Source organism: Rhineura floridana, chromosome 8, assembly GCF_030035675.1.
Source record: "Rhineura floridana isolate rRhiFlo1 chromosome 8, rRhiFlo1.hap2, whole genome shotgun sequence".
NCBI lineage: Eukaryota > Metazoa > Chordata > Lepidosauria > Squamata > Rhineuridae > Rhineura > Rhineura floridana.
In genome coordinates, this window is record NC_084487.1 from 92808226 (window position 1) to 92824925 (window position 16700).

The 16700-nt window shown below is 38.8% G+C and overlaps 1 protein-coding gene across 10 annotated transcripts in view; it reads left to right on the forward strand.

Annotated features, from left to right (window-relative positions):
• CPED1 (cadherin like and PC-esterase domain containing 1) overlaps positions 1–16700 on the forward strand; it is a 160549-nt gene that overhangs the window by 71146 nt on the left and 72703 nt on the right. For 9 of the 10 annotated variants that reach the window (XM_061640093.1, XM_061640096.1, XM_061640101.1 and 6 more), the window contains 7 exons: positions 4180–4347; positions 4726–4830; positions 5625–5794; positions 8077–8141; positions 8765–8809; positions 9422–9608; positions 15014–15182. In XM_061640093.1, the coding sequence (XP_061496077.1) occupies positions 4180–4347; positions 4726–4830; positions 5625–5794; positions 8077–8141; positions 8765–8809; positions 9422–9608; positions 15014–15182 (909 nt within the window). The remainder of the gene's footprint in view (positions 1–4179; positions 4348–4725; positions 4831–5624; positions 5795–8076; positions 8142–8764; positions 8810–9421; positions 9609–15013; positions 15183–16700) is intronic. The other variant, XM_061640095.1, reaches the window with a different exon arrangement.

Genomic DNA, 16700 nt, shown 5'->3' on the forward strand with positions numbered 1-16700 from the left:
CCTCATTATGATGGAGGAGGTTTTCTGTGAACAGAATGGAGGCTCGATGGATGTTGCAATCGATAATATGTGGAGGATATCCTCTCAGAAGAAGGTGTTCTTTAAGTTCACTGATCCTTCTCTGGTATTTATCTTCATTGTTGCAAATACTGTTGGAGGATTGTTAGCATTTCTGGTGTTAAGGAACTCATTTAAAGCCGGAATCTCATCTTTATGTGGTATATTGGTGTAAAGAGACATGACATGTAAAGTAGCTAGTATAGTATTGTGGAAATGATACTGCTTGTTTAAAGACTCTGTTTTAAGTAAAAAGTCATTGGTGTCTTTGATGTATGATGGGAGGTTTTGCACTATGTTTTGTAAATTTAAGTCAACGTACAGAGAAATCCTTTCAGTAGCTGGGTTGTTACCTGAGGCAATTGGGCAACCAGGATTGTTGGCTTTGTGGATTTTAGGCAGCATGTAAAACCTTCCAGGGCTGGGATTTAGATTAACAAGGAGATTAGCAGTCTCCTGTTTAAATTTTCTACTTGTAAGGTTTTGTATAGTTGTAATGATATGGGTATTGAGATCTATGGTGATGTCTTTGTCAAGAAGTCTACATGTTGTTTCATCCTTTAGTTGTCTTTGATCTTCTGCTGTGTAGTCTGCAGTGCTAAGTACCATGACAGCATCACCCTTATCTGCAGGCTTGATGACAACATCCCTTCTCATCTGAAGATTCTTTAGGGCCATTCTTTCTTGTTTTGAAAGGTTATCATGAGTAGTAGGAGTTGGTGTGTGGTTGTTAATTACTCTGTTTATTGATAAGAGAAAGATGTCAAGGACTGGATTCCTGTTAATGTTCAGTGTCCAAGTTTTAGGTAGCAGAAACTGTAGCAGAGGATCTCTATTGTAGGGTTCTATGTTCTTAGGGCTCATCCACACAGTGATTTAGTGTGTGTCTGGTGCTACTTGCATTCCCTTGTAATTCGCATGGTTCATATTATGTTGCAAGCAAGAAGAAACTATAACACAGTTTTCTCCATTAAATCTGTATTAACCCAATCCAATTATAATGTGAAAAGGAAACGAAAAACCATCTCGACTGTGCAGCGCTCCTCCTTTTAGGTGCTTTGCTTTAATTTTTTTTAGTGGGCAGACTCTTTTTAATGCCCCATCGCCTGCTCCCTCCCTCTCTGCTGCCCACAAAAGCTGCTGCAGCTGCTGCCTACTTTGCCTTTTCACTCGTTCTCCCCCTTCCATCTAGGCTGGGACAATGGAGAAGCGGGGGTTGTCAGTTTTATTTTTTTCTTGTCAATTTCACACCAAGGCCCTCTCTGGGCTTCAGCCTTGAACTGGAGGGAGTAAACATGTAAAATTAGAGGGCGGAGCCACAACGAAACAGCGACACTGATCCTTCACAGAGGAATGCCTACTAGTGTGAATGGAAAACAGCGGATTTGAAGCTACCAAGTGTGGACCTTGCAAATCTATCACAACGGTAAAAGCAGCATCTTTAGTACCAAGGTATGCTCCCATGTGGATAAGCCCTTAGGGTCATCATAAAAAAATTCAGCCAATCTGCATCTCCTTTGAAATGCTTTGATGTCACATTTCATTTGTGCTATATTGTGCTCTCTAGGTGTCGGGCAGAAGTTGAGGCCTTTGGATAGAAACCTAATTTCATTAGGTGACATTTTGCCTGCAGTGAGATCTATTATTGTTGTGGAGTTTATTTATTTATTATTTATTATTTGATTTATATCCCGCCCTTCCTCCCAGCAGGAGCTCAGGGTGGCATCCCAGCAGGAGTTATTTCTGTAGATTATGTCAGGTTATCTTGTTATACATGTGGAAGTTTCTGCAGTAAATCTTTGAATCTCCTGTTTTTCTTTTTCTTGTTGTTAGCTTATACTCTTGTAGCAGAGCAAAATATGTTTTATAAATAGAACCCTGTGTTATTAAACTGGATGGAATAAAGAGTAGATGACATCTTAGAATATCCCTTTTGAGTTTTTTCTTTTTGGTGGCATGAGCATTGATAAATGTTGTCTGTTCTGTTTTGTGGCGCAGATACAGGAGATACTCATAGTTGTATGGTCTTAGAATGTTTCTTTGAAACATTAATTCCTGCTGTAGTGCTTGTTTCAAGGTCTTGATTGTGAGAAGATTCTGCTTAATAATCATAGAGATAAGGAATATGTTCAGCTGATGTTTCTCTGCGTGCCAATTTAGACATAGAGGGATACTTTCTGGAACATATATATGCAGTATGGTGTCAACAGTAATGATGCATTGTTGTTGCTGCTTGTCTTTATCCCAAGAGACCTGCTCTGCCAGTTCCCTCAGGAGACTGTTGTATTTGGCCTCCTCCTCTGTCTCTTGGACCCCTTCTTCCCTCAGCAGGCCCATGCCAGCCCCCCTCCAGAAGCTATACTCCTTCCTGTTCCATTCAAGTAAAGGGTCCCTGCAGCTTATGCTATTGTTACTGGGGACTCTTCTGTTTCTTTTCTTTTCTTCTAGTTGGGGGAGGAGTAGGTTAATAAGGTGCCAAGGGCTGCTGTTTCCCCACTTCCAAGATGACTGGGGGGGATGCCACATCCAGCTCCTTCTCTCCCCCACCCCATTGCCTCCCCTTTTCCTCTTGTCTTGCTTCTTCTGCATCAAATACTGGATCCTCTAGATGAGGCTGAGCTCCAAGTCCAGCTGGTCTTATTTATTTATTTTATTATACTTGTATACCACCCCATAGCTGAAGCTCTCTGGGCGGTTTACAGTAACTAAAAACATTAAAACAAATACAATTTAAAACAGATCTTATAAAAACAATTTAAACACAATTAAAAAATTTAAACAGTATAAAACACATGCTAAAATGCCTGGGAGAAGAGGAAAGTCTTGACCTGGCGCCGAAAATATAACAGTGTTGGCGCCAGGCCCACCTCATCAGGGAGATCATTCCATAATTTGGGGGCCACCCAAATTGCAGTAATCTAATTTGGAGGTTACCAGAGCATGGACAACTGAAGCCAGGTTATCCCTGTCCAGATAGGGACGTAGTTGGGCCACCAACCAAAGTTGGTAGAAGGCACTCCGTGCCACCGAGGCTACCTGAGCCTCAAGTGACAGAGATGATTCTAGGAGAACCCCCAAGCTACGAACCTGCTCCTTCAGGGGGAGTGCAACCCCATCCAGGACAGGTTGGACATCCACTATCTGGTCAGAAGAACCACTCACTAGCAGCATCTCAGTCTTGTCTGGATTGTGCCTCAGTTTATTAGCCCTCATCCAGTCCATTGTCACAGCCAGGCACCGGTTCAGCACATTGACAGCCTCACCTGAAGTGGATGAAAAGGAGAAATAGAGCTGCGTGTCATCAGCATACTGATGGCAGCGCACTCCAAAGCTCCGGATGACCGCACCCAACAGTTTCATGTAGATGTTGAACAGCATGGGGGATAGAACTGACCCCTGCGGAATCCCATACTGGAGAGTCCAGGGTGCCGAGGAATGATCCCCAAGCACCGCCTTCTGGAGGCGACCTGCCAAGTAGGAGCGGAACCACCGCCTTGCAGTCCCTCCCACTCCCAACTCAGCCAGTCTCCGCAGAAGGATACCATGGTCAATGGTATCGAAAGCCGCTGAGACATCAAGGAGAATCAACAGAGTCACACTCCCCCTGTCTCTCTCCTGACAAAGGTCATCATACAGGGCGACCAAGGCTGTTTCTGTGCCAAAACCAGGCCTGAAACCCGACTGAAATGGATGGAAACAGAGGTCAATTTTGGTTCTGTTTCTATTTTTCCAATCTTAAATTTAGCTCACATTTCTGCAACAATATCCAATTTTTTTAAACAAATCCTCGTGAAAATTCTTCAGCATTTTAGTGTGAATTTCTCCTAATAAACACATTTTTGTATGCAGTTTTAACTAATGTACTAATTTTTGCAAGCAATTCCTCATCATATAATGTATTTTAATGTTGTTTTCACTCATGTCATTTCTATGCACACTTTCCCCTAACGTATGCATTTTTGTAAATGTTGTTTGGTTGGCAAATTGCACTGCAAAATTTGAATAATTGTGAATTTTGAACAATGGTTGTTTTAATTCTCATATTGTTTTCAAAATTGCAGATTTGATAGATTCTGTTTGAAATGCAAACTGAATCGAATTTCTCATCCATCCCTATCCTAGGTACATGAACATTTTGACTTTCAAGCTGATGAAGAGTCGAATTTTCAGGACCAAACTGTTAAAGAAACCCTTCTTGGAGATACTTTTAGAATTCTCCTATCAAATCTATCTTCTTCCTCTATTTTCTTTGATGCTTTACAGGGTGTATACCGGTCAGCAGGAATTAAGGTATGTATGGATACTAGAAGTAGTATAGGATGCAGTGTTTCATTACAGCACTGAGTGCAATTCATTTCAGTGGGCCTGGTGGTGGTGCAAACTGCAAAGATGTTTCAGTGCTCAAGCACAGAATGTATGCATTAGGGAATCCATGGTGCAATTATTGAGAATAAATGTTTTAATTATTATTATTAGTATTTTTTTTAAGTGCCAAGGTTCTTGCTCAAAGTTACGGAGACCTGGTGAGATCAGGTCCAGCTCCTTTCTTCTCCCCCTCATATTGAATAGGATAGAATGTAAGAACCTGTTTTCAGTCAGTATTTCTTAGCTAAAGTTACACTGTATATACAGTGAAGACCCACTGCAGTGATTGCTGTCTTTTCCCAGGATGAGCATCACCAAAAGGAATCTGATCATTGTCTAACTTTAGAAGAACTAAATCAGTTTATCCATTTTGTGAAAGAGTTACAGAATATAGGGGAATATGAATTGGTAAGTCACATTGGTGGTTTTGTTTTATGAGTCTTTTCTGTCAGTGTCATTATTTCCCCACATACAGTACCTTTGGTTGTTGTGATTTTTATTTACCATAATAGGAAGAGAAAAACATTGTTTTATTTGTAAATTGGTATGAGCTAAAAATATATTGTGTACTTATACTTTTACAAGTGCCATATAATGTTGGAGTCGATCTTTTAGTGTGGCAGCACCTATACTTTGAAACTCCCTGCCTGTTGACATTAGGCAGGCTCCCTCAGCCCTTTTTTATATACCTGAAAACCTTTTTTTATTTCAGCAAGCCTACCAGACATATAATTTAGCTATCTATATTTGTTTTAAAAGTTTTATTGATTTTATCTGTGTTGTATTGATAGTTATTTTATGTATATATGTTTTTAAAATAGTTTTATTTATTTATTATTTATTACTGGCATTTGTTAGTCGCTTTTTTTCAACAGCGGAACTCAAAGCGACTTACAACAACAAAAACACAATAATTGAAATAACTTATAACAAGAGCAAACAATTGCAAAACAATTTCAAACAAAATAATACAACCATAATAAAAACAAATAGCAAATATTACAACAATACAAGAATTAATACCACACTATAAATATAATATATCTTATAATAGGTTTTGTGGATTTTAGCCATGTTTTATTGATAATGTTATTATATAGACCACTTAGAGAGTTTTGTAATTAAACAGTCTATAAACCTTTCTAAATAAATGAATAAAATGCATGCTTTTATTAATTTGATATTCACTTTTTTTCTGTCAGCTTTTCCCCTCTACTATTCCCAAGATCAATTTTTTGCTTCATGACCTTTATCGTATGGTGAATCCAGATGAAAAGCTTGGCTCAGTCCTGGCTGTGCACTGGCTTCTTGCAAATTTACTTGAGCAGTTACACATCATTACCAAAGTGCCACACACAAACCTTCCAAAAGGGTAAGAAAGGGTAAGATGGCAATTAGATCGCATTTATGGGTTTATAGCTTCATCAGGTTTAGGCTTGATTCCATTAATAGATGGCCACCTGTAGGTACTACTACAGAGATACAGTTTTGACACGTCTTTATATCAATATCAATTTAAAAGTTAAGGCTACAGTTGAGTTTCTGTTATAATCCCAGTTTGGGCTCATTATCTTCAATAATCCATAAAACTAGAGTGCTAATTAATGTGTATGGTTAAATCTGCAGCAAATAAGTCATGCTTAAATGGAACTTTTTACCAGTTTTGCCAAAGTGTGTAGTGTTTGCTGTGTAGAAGCAAGGGAGAACATTAAGCAAACAGAAAGGAGAAGAGATTGAGCTCATCCAGGCCCATTTTTCAAAGACTATGGAGCAGCATTAGCACACCAATATCTAATAAATTAAGTTGGCATATTCTTGCAAATCTCTGCACTGACTCATTAGTCAGCATTCTGTCATTTCTTCACACTTTATTTACTTTATTGTTCAGAAAATCTTAAGAGTAGAGCATAAGTCTCTAGAGCATAACGGTAATTCTAAATGTTTTGAATATTTCTAAGAACGAGCTCAGCCCAACACATCTCCAAAGAACAATGTCAGCTTGCATTAAATTGTGTCTAGTTTCTTTGCTTCTGGAAACAGGCACATATTAAATTTGCTTTCATGAAAGGTAACCCAGTGAGGACTGATCAGAGTGGTAACTCTACAACTAACCAAGCTCCCTGTACTTGCTATTTGCATTGAGAAATACCTCCCATTATCGTGAATGGAAGTACCCCCTGCCAGTTCACATTGTAATGGGGACCATGTGTGAGAGAGAGTGGGGGAGAGTGGCCATGACAACTTTTGGTTCTGGCCCTGCCCACCACCTGCATGCAGCCTCTGACACATTATCCCAAAAGAAATGCACTCCTCTTGATAACTTCTATACTATATGTGTAAGTTTTAAGAATTCCAGAGGATCCAGATTAACTGATAAACTGCAGTTCCAATATTAGACCAGTATCTCTTTGCAGTTGGAGTCAGTCTTTGTAGACAAATATAGATAGTAATATGTTCCTGTATTATTCTTATACTTCTAGCACTATGAATCAGGGACATTTAAGAATTCTTTACCATTTTTCATTGGCAAAACAAGGATTCCAGAAACATGTCTTGGATTAAAGCCAAATGGTTAAGCCTTAGGTGAGAACTACAAAGTGGGTAAATAGCAAACCTAGAAGCCACACACCTGTGGCTTATAAGAAGCACAACCACCGCAGGAGAACCAGTGCTAAAGGAATAATGGCCATGGCTCAGCAGATACAATTATTGTATAGCCTCCACTCATATCAGCTTGTACAAACTTCTCATGCAAGTCCTGTTGAACTGAATGGGGATTGCACAGGAGCAGCACGTTCTAGTCAATTTCATACGTTCACTGCTGTGAATCATTTATCAGTTGCAATTGTTAATTTAAGTTCATCAGAATGCTAGCTAAATTAGATCAAAAGGTCCACTAGTCCAGCATTGTCAACAATGCCACACATATTTGGGAAACTCAGAAGCTGAGCTTGATGGTGAAATCTATATTCTCTTTGTCCCGACACAAAGTGGTGGGGGTCAAATCTCTGGCAAAATCTGGCAAATGTAGTTTAGCATATGCAATAGCATATTTCCATACTGAAAATCTAAATTATTATTAATGGAATACAATGAAATATATATATGACCATTGGTAGATTAAATTATATTACCTTTCCCTATAAAGATTATTGGAGTGACTAAGGTCAAGCTCTATTTCCTTTATTATTCCACCTTCATTTTATTAATGTTAGCAGTTACTAAAATAATTCTAGTGGGGAAAAAACACTTTTTTTTTAAAAAAAAAAGAGAAACCTTCCAGCAGTATGCTAGACCATGATCTCTTCTCGACCATCCCAGAGGGCAGGACACGGAAGAATGGGCTCAAGTTTCGACTGGACATCAGGAAAAACCTCCTAACTGTTAGAGCCATACGACAATGGAACCAATTACCTAGAGAGGTAGTGGACTCTCCGACACTGGAGACATTCAAGAGACAGCTGGATAGCCATCTGTCAGGAATGCTTTGATTTGGATTCCTGCAATGAGCAGGGGGGTGGACTTGATGGCCTTATAGGCCCCTTCCAACTCTACTGTTCTATGATTCTATGAGAACAATAGTGTTTGCAATTGCAAATGTTTTCTTTCTTTGCACTTGTTAGTTTAGAAATCTCTTTGCTATTTTATTATTAGGACTTCTTACTCAGAGAAGGATAGCATTAAAACAAGATCTTCTACAATTACAGAAAAACATCAAGGTAACATAATTTGTATTCTCTCTCTCTCAATTCTATTTGATGTTAAATGGCAATCCCCCCAAAACAACTGCTGTTGGAACAATGTTGTGTGGCTGCATTGCCTTCATATTGCTCTGTCCATTAGTGATTTTTTTTCTGTAGTCATGCAAGTGTTGTGACAAAGAATGATTCCTTACCACTCTAAGGTAGCTGTAGTAGTGTCATGAGCATATATTTGATGATGCTTGAAAGTGAAATGTTATTGCATGAGTTTCCCCTTCTCCACCTACTAGTAACATTTTATATCCCCAACTACCACTAAAATGTCCACTACACACACTATTTTTCATCCCTCTTTAAATAAGGCTGTACATTTATTCCATCTAGGGCTGATGCCCATGATTTCTGGAATCACTTTAGGAAAGAAGTGTTCACTTCTGTCATATTGATCCTGTCAGGTTTTTCTGTGGCTTTTGGCATAACGAACGGAAATGTTTTATAGTTGACAAGGTTGTTCTGCTGATACCAGTAATGTTTTTATTGGTTTTTTGAACCTGTCATGATATTTTTATTTCTTCTCAGATGCAGACCTATGTAGTGAAGGCAGCACAGAACATCTTAAATTGTGTTTGTTTATCCTCTAGGTTTGCGTTTTTTAAATCTGGATAAAGAAATACCTTGCAGTCATGGTAAGTCAAACCTGTACTGACAGACCCTAAGATTTTTGCAATAGGTGGCACTAATTCAACAATATTGCATGCTGTTTTCATATACCCTTCTTTGTAGAATGATTTTTGCTTTCACTAGTTGTTTAGGTGAAATAAATATTTGGGAATTGGGCAATACTAATGATCGATTTATTGACCTACAAGAGCACAGGCTATCATCTAGTTTTAGTCTTCCTCTAGTATGGTAACCATCCATGCAAACAACTATATCCACCCGTTTATCAACCGTCTCCTTCTTGCAAACTAATTCTCAACACCACCATCATTATCCACATCTGACCTATTGTCATCCTCACAAATGTTTCAATTAATCAATGGGAAAATATTTTAGCATCTTAATCCATAGTAATTGTTGTCTTTTAATTCTTACTAAAATTTTACTGGATGTGACACTGCAGGAATAATCATGGAACTGCCCATGAAAAATAGTTTGGCTTATTTAAAACTGAAAATTTGACGTATCTTCACATGCAAGAAACATTAATGTCTAGCAAAAAGAAATAGAATTTGGCCAAATATAAGGAGTCAAGCCATTGATCATGAATAAGCATTGCTGATTTCTTTTTGCAACAGATAAAGATTCCCTACCTCATATCAGGCAGATCTTCACTATTCCACGTTTGGACTTAAATCCTAATTTTGACCCAAAGATCAAAGAGTACTACTCTGAAGTCCCATTTAATGTGGTAACAATCAAGATTAGAGCAGAACCTGCAAATTGTCACTGTGAAGTTCACTTGGATGAGAAGAAAGGACCAAGGTATTTGGGGGAGTGGGTTATTATTCTAAAGTCATGAAATTTAAAAAATCCTGAATGCTGGTGAACTTGCTAAAACATTGTGGCTGAAATCCAAGTAAGTCATATTCAGAGTAGATCCATTAAAATGTGTCTGTGTCTGTGTTAGAATTGCTTGTTAATATGTTTTTTTAAATAATGTTTTTAACCCTTTTTAAAAAGATTTTTTTAAGCTTTTTTAAAAAAATGTTTTTAAGTTGTTTTATTTTAATGTATTTTAAGGTCTGTTTTTATGATGTTTTAAAATGTTTTTAGCACTTCTGTTTGCCGCCCTAGGCTCCTGCTGGGAGGAAGGGCGGGATATAAATCAAATAAATAAATAAACAAACAAACAAACTTAGGGTATTGATTTCAGTGGGTCTGCTCTATGACTTAGTTATATATCACCCAATATGTTTCCACCCAAAATGGCACCATATACAAACAGTTGGCAAGCTGCTTAAATGAGCATGGATCCTCTAGCAGATTTCTCCATACCATCCCTAACTGGTTTGGTAGTTTGGGATAGCATGAAAAAAGCATGCTGCTTTACATGAATAATTTGTCATGTGAAGCAGCTTCTGTGGGTCCCTTTTAAGCAGCCCTCTGTTGCAGTTTGTTCTTATATGTTTGCCCTGACTCTGTAGCACTGTTCATATGACTTAATGTGTATACAATGAACAGCTTAGAGAAAAGCAGAACTGCAGCAGGAAACATTCACCGGGACACTCTACTGACTGTACAATTCCTATGCATGTATACATGTAGGCTCCAGAAACCAGGAGTGCTCTGGAAACAAGGTTCCCAGCTGTGCATAATGAGCCTACCAGCATACAGTTTGTATCACATTGTACAGTAGTACCCTTGTACAACTGGGCTATCCCAGGTGGTATAGTGAGCATGTGTAGATTGGTGAATGGGGCTTATTGCCCTGATCTTAGTCTCCATTACATACATTCATTGTACATACCTCAAGTAATGTGAACAATGCTTTTAGTGAAATCATTCATATCACCAAAGGCAGAAACCAATTAGCAAAATGCTCTACACACGTTTTATGAACTAACATAAAATTTATGCTATCATGGAGATTAACTGTGAGGTCCAATTAGCCGTAAGAGTCCAGAGAACCTATGGGATCATTACATGCAATAAGGGAATTTTTCTTCATTTTTCCTATTAAGTACCCATCCAACATGATGCAGCTAGGTGGGAATGGAATGGGAATGCTTGTTTGTAGTGGGGCACACAATTTGTTTGGTATGCATAAAGTGTTGTCTCTAGATTGTGATGATATAATTGAATATGGCATTCTATGACAGAATATTGCTTAAGAAATGTCTTTTACCATCATATAACACCCTGATGTTCAAACAGAACTACTAACTTATTTATGTTAATAGTAGTTTAGTATACTGCTCTTAAATGCAATAGTGACAAGCAATAATAGTGTCCATGCTTTCAAAGAATTGCTAACACTATCACCACCTGGAGCGTCACTATTCTATACAACTGCTTCCCAATGGTGGCTTTGCTAGCAGCTGGATAGAATTTTTGGATCACATTGAGAAGCTGCAGGAGGGAGTGGTGTTAGTAGTATTTTGAGTGCAACAGTTCTTCACAATGTGAAGAAGATGCTTTTCTTATAACTCCCACATCAAAAACAGTTATGACTATTGAAGCTCCTGTGTTCCTTTTTTTGAATCACCACAGTCTTGGTGTCCTGGCTAATATCTAATTTGTTGCTGCCTTTTTGTTGAGGTATGTTTATTTGTTAGGAAATCATGGCAAAGCTCAAAAGTTGGCTACACAGTATTTTTCTCACATACTTGCTGTACCTTATCCCTCAGGATGGCTGCCATTAGTGACCAATATCCATCTAAATATTTAGAGAATACAAGAGTAAGATTACATGCTTCATATGTTTGAGAGACACTTTCCACTTCTTTTAATCTTCAGACAAATTGAGGTTCACTCTGGAACAAAATAGTTACCACAAGAGACAAGTTCAGGGGCCTTTCTTGCTTGAATAGTTAGCAATTTCCAAGGTTAGCTAATGCATATAATTTTTATTGATTTATGAAAGTACTTACATACCATTCTCTCGTAAAACATTAGGGCAATGTGCAACATAAAAACATTTAAAAACAATACAAAATGATCATTAAAATGACTGGCTACTTAAAAAAACATTTTGAATAGCTGCATAGGCCTATTGGTGCGCGTGCGCACACACACACACACACACACACACACACACACACACACACACACACACACACACACACACACACACACACACACACACACACACACACACACACACACACACACACACACACACACACACACACACACACACACACACACACACACACACACACACACACACACACACACACACACACACACACACACACACACACACACACACACACACACACACACACACACACACACACACACACACACACACACACACACGGCTGCAAGAGATGCCTGAAAGTCAAAAGCAAGGATGCCTGCCAAATCTTTGCCGGAAATGCGTACCACACTATAAGACCAGTGACGTTAAACTGACTGGTTAAGGCCAGTCTGTAACATGGGAGATTTAAAGATTATATAGCAGTATTTAACATATTCTTGTCAGTTGTCTTGCCCAGGCTGAGGTTGAATCTTTTATTTAACTATATCTTATGTCAGCCTTCCCCAACCTGGTTCTTTGCCAGAGATGGGCAATCTGCGTCCCTCAGATGTTGTTGGAGTACAACTCCCATTAGCCTCAGATGATGACGTGAGTTGGCAGTCCAGAACATGGGGAGGGCCCCAGGCTGGGAAGACTGTCATCTGTTTCAATGGGACCCTGTATCAGCTAAAATTGGGTCAGCTTTCATGTGATTTCTGAGACTGTGCTATTTTTCTATACAATTTAACTCTCCTACACTTGTATAAAGCCCTTTACTAATCTGATATTGGGAGCTAATCAAACCATAGGTGTTTTCTTGAAAAGAGACATGCTTGACAGTGAATGTAATTTCATTTAAAAGTATGAAGTTGTATTAAGGGTTGTTTATAACATGAGGAAGAACTTTCACTGAAAGAAGAAAAGAGGGAAAAATTGATTTCTAATGATTTCTTAAACAGGGATAGAGAGAAAGCCAGTCAAATATCTAAATGGAGAAAGCTCCGCACAAGAGGCTGAAAGAGAGACAGCACATAAATGCATAAAAGCTGTATTAAACTAAGACCATAGGTCCCAAGGGTGGCTGCGGGGGGGGGTGCGAAGGGGGTGATGCCCCCCCGAATTCTAAATCTAATGGCGGGTGGAGTGGGTTGCCAATGACCTATAGTAACAATTCCTAGAACTTGCCCCCCCCCCAACATATTTCTTTGGACACTTTTGATAGGTCAGTCTAGCTCAGTATTGTCTACACTGACTGGCAGTGGGTCTCCAGGGTAAATTATTATTATTATTATTAGTAGTAGTAGTAGTAGTAAATTTATATCTTACCCTTCCTCCCAGCAGGACCCCAGGGTGGTAAGCAAAAACACTAAAAACACTCTAAAACATCTTAAAAAGAGACTGTAAAATAAATTCAAACAAAACATATTTAAAACATATTAAAACAAAACATCTTTTTAAAAAAAGCTTTAAAATCATCTTAAAAAACAATTCCAACACAGATGCAGACTGGGATAAGGTCTCTATTTAAAAGGCTTGTTGAAAGAGGAAGGACTTCTACATAGGAATCTTTTCCAATCCTATTCCATACTTACAAATTGGCTTTAGTAAAAAGATTAACTAATTTGAAAAGAACACTGTAACTAAGTGGTGACTAAATTAAGTTCAGTTTGGGTTTTTTGGGGGGGAGGAAGGAATAGGTGAATTTTTTTTTTACAAATTTTTAAATAAAAAAACTTATGTATTATGTGGCGATGTACTATATTTTATCTTTGCTGATACTCCTATCAATCCATTTCATTGGAGGCCATGTATTCTAGCATTATGAGAGGGGAACAGAAGTCAGGGTTGTATTCAACAAAGGTCCTACTCAGAGTAGACCCACTGAAATTAATGAACTTACATTAGTAATTTCTATTAACATCAGTGGGTCTACTCTGAGTAGGACTAGCATTAAATGCCACCCCCACTCTTTCTAGACACCATGCATCATTTTGTGGCCCTCTGTCATGTCCTCCCTTAGTTATCTTTTTTCTAAACTAAAAAGCCCCAAGCACTTTAGCCTTTCCTCAGCAGGGAAGGTATACAACCCCCCTGATCATTTGTGTTTATTTTTCTGAGAAAGGCAATGAAGAGGCTTAAAGGGTATATGAATAAACTTAGTATGAAACAACAGAGCAGGAGTGGCTAGCCTGCGCCCATTTAGATGTTTGTGGACTCCAGCTCTCAGCAGCCCCAGCCAATGTGGCCAATGGTCAGGGATGATGGGAGTTGTAGTCCAGCAATATTCGGACATCCAAAGGTTCCCCACTCCTGGAATAGAGGAAACTAGTGAAGAGAAGCATGTGGAGTTGTGTTACATTATTAAAGAAAGAGAAAGAAAATTAAACAAGCTGAAGAATTGAGAAAAGAGACAATAGGTTTGAGATGAAAGACAGGAAGACCAGCAAGTAAAACATTAAAATAGTTAGCATGAGTTAGAATGAGGGTAAGAATAAGGAATATTTGTTTACTAAGAGTCCTGCTGTATAGCCTTGAAGGGATTTCAAAGAGGCTTACAAAAGATTCTCGCAAGAAAAGTCACATTCAAGTCTGATTTCAGACACAGAAATAACAAGGTGCTTCTTTGGTGTCAGGATTGTTCAGGTGACATTTCCTGTCCACATTCTTGGTCTTCTCTGGTGTTGCCGTTCAGCCTCCAGTTGCTAGAATCAATAGATGCAAAAAGAATTTTAGAAAGATTATATATGGAGGGAGTTGATAAATCATAGTTAGATCAGAAATGTATGTTGAGGAGAAAGCAAGGGGTATAATGCCCAAACTCTAAATTTTCAAAGAAGATGTAAAACTGGTTTGGCCATTTGAAAAAGAAAGAATAGGTGGAAGTGCAGATTTAGGGGAAACCCAATTCATTCTGTCTTCTGCATACTGAGCTTGAGAAAGTGATGTCACATCCAGGCATATTTGGTGAAAGACAATTGGAAATATTAGCACGAATAGAAAGACAGAAGGGGAGAGGAGAAAGAGAGCTGTATATCATCAGATAAACTTTTAAGGTTACCATCTGTAAAGGATTTTTTAAATAAAAATATTAAAAACTATTATGGCCTGTAATGATACCTGGTATGTACCTGATGCACTGGTATGTACAGATTGCTCTACTTTTCACTGATATTTTCTTCTTCTTGCCTTCCCCTCTTTTTACCAGTGTTGCCAATTATCCTCTTGGACTAGGAATCAACAGAATAAATATTCTGATAACAGATGGATCTCAATCACTCCATGAGGCTGTGAGCATGTATAAATTAATCATTTATCGAGAAGACCGCCCAAGCTTGCCATTGTTTGATGACTTTATGATGTGCGGCTTTGTGCAGGTACTGTTTGAAATATACAGTACAATATATGTATATATTCTGTATATATTTGTCACTTCATGCATTCCTGTATAACAAGGGAATCAAAATATTCTGTGATGTTCTTACATCTTCTCCATTGTGTTTTTTGTCAGTGGACCACATGTTTTCACTTGCCTCTACTGTTTTAGCCAAACATATTATTTCAGCCAGTCCCTGTTTCTCAGTTCCAGACTTCCATAAAGACTTTCTACTTCTGTAAGTCCACAGAAGCAACTCCATGTGCATGTGGATGATTGCATGCTTGGATATGTCTGCTACGAAAGTCTATAGCTCAGCCGTAGCTAAGCACATGCTTTGCATCTAAAAGATCCCAAGTTCGACCCCCGGCATCTTCAGATAGGGCTAGAAAGGACTTGTGTCTGGAATCCTGGAGAGGTAAGTTAGGGCTCATCCAGACAACTGTAAAATGTGTGACACGCCCACTAAGTGTGTTCATTATTTTTCGATCGTCCAAATGACGTCTCGCGCTGTTACACATTTTCGCAGGTTAAATCTGGTCCTTGCAATACCGGCAAAAATGCAATTTGCTGTTTAAAATCAGGAATCATCCACTGTGCCTTCAGGAGTTAAGATGCAATACCGTGGACTTTACAGCTGATGGGCAGTTCTTGGGCATCTCCCCTTGCCCCTTCTCATTCCAGCCAATCACGTATCTGCACTTTTGCGCATGTGTGAGAATAAGCCCGGGAAAATTGAGCCAATGATTGCAATTGTGGGGTGTTGGGGGGGGTGTCTGCAACTACTGTGCAATGCATTTTATTTTTTGCCAGCCTGCAAATTGGGTGGCCACTGTGGGTGAGATCTGCAATGCACAGCAAGCGAGAAAGGGGTGGTGGTCGGTTTCAGCCTGCCTCCGGAAAGCTTTGTCAATTTCATTCTACTTGCTGGGGTTTTTGCTTCAAAACAGAAAAGCATACATTCATTTAAGTGTAATATTGCAAATACAAACAAGAAAAGGTTTGCTGGTCGGTTTCAAGCCTGCTCCGGGGAAAGCTTTGTCAATTTCATTCTCGTGGGAAGGAAAGGGAGAAGGAGGGGGGGTGACACGTTTCTTGCTTTTTTGGAGAAATAAGTGCAATTGCCAGCGTGTGTATCACCTTAAATATCAATAAAGGCAAAAAAGCATACATTTGTTTAAGTGTAATATCGCAAATACAAACAAGAAAAGGTTTGCTGGTCAGTTTCAAGCCTATTCTGGAAAGCTTTGTCAATTTCATTCTCAGTGAGAAGGAAAGGGAGAAGGGGGGGTGACACGTTTCTTGCTTTTTTGGAGAAATAAGTGCAATTGCCAGCGTGTGTATCTCCTTAAATATCAATAAAGGCAGAAAAGCATACATTCATTTAAGCATAATATCGCAAATACAAACAAGGCAGGCGTGAAACCGATCAGCAGCCTTTCCTTCCGAGGTGAGAACTCCTTTACAGCCATATTGTCCTTCGTTGCAAAGGGGGAGAGGAGCATACATAATTTTTTTG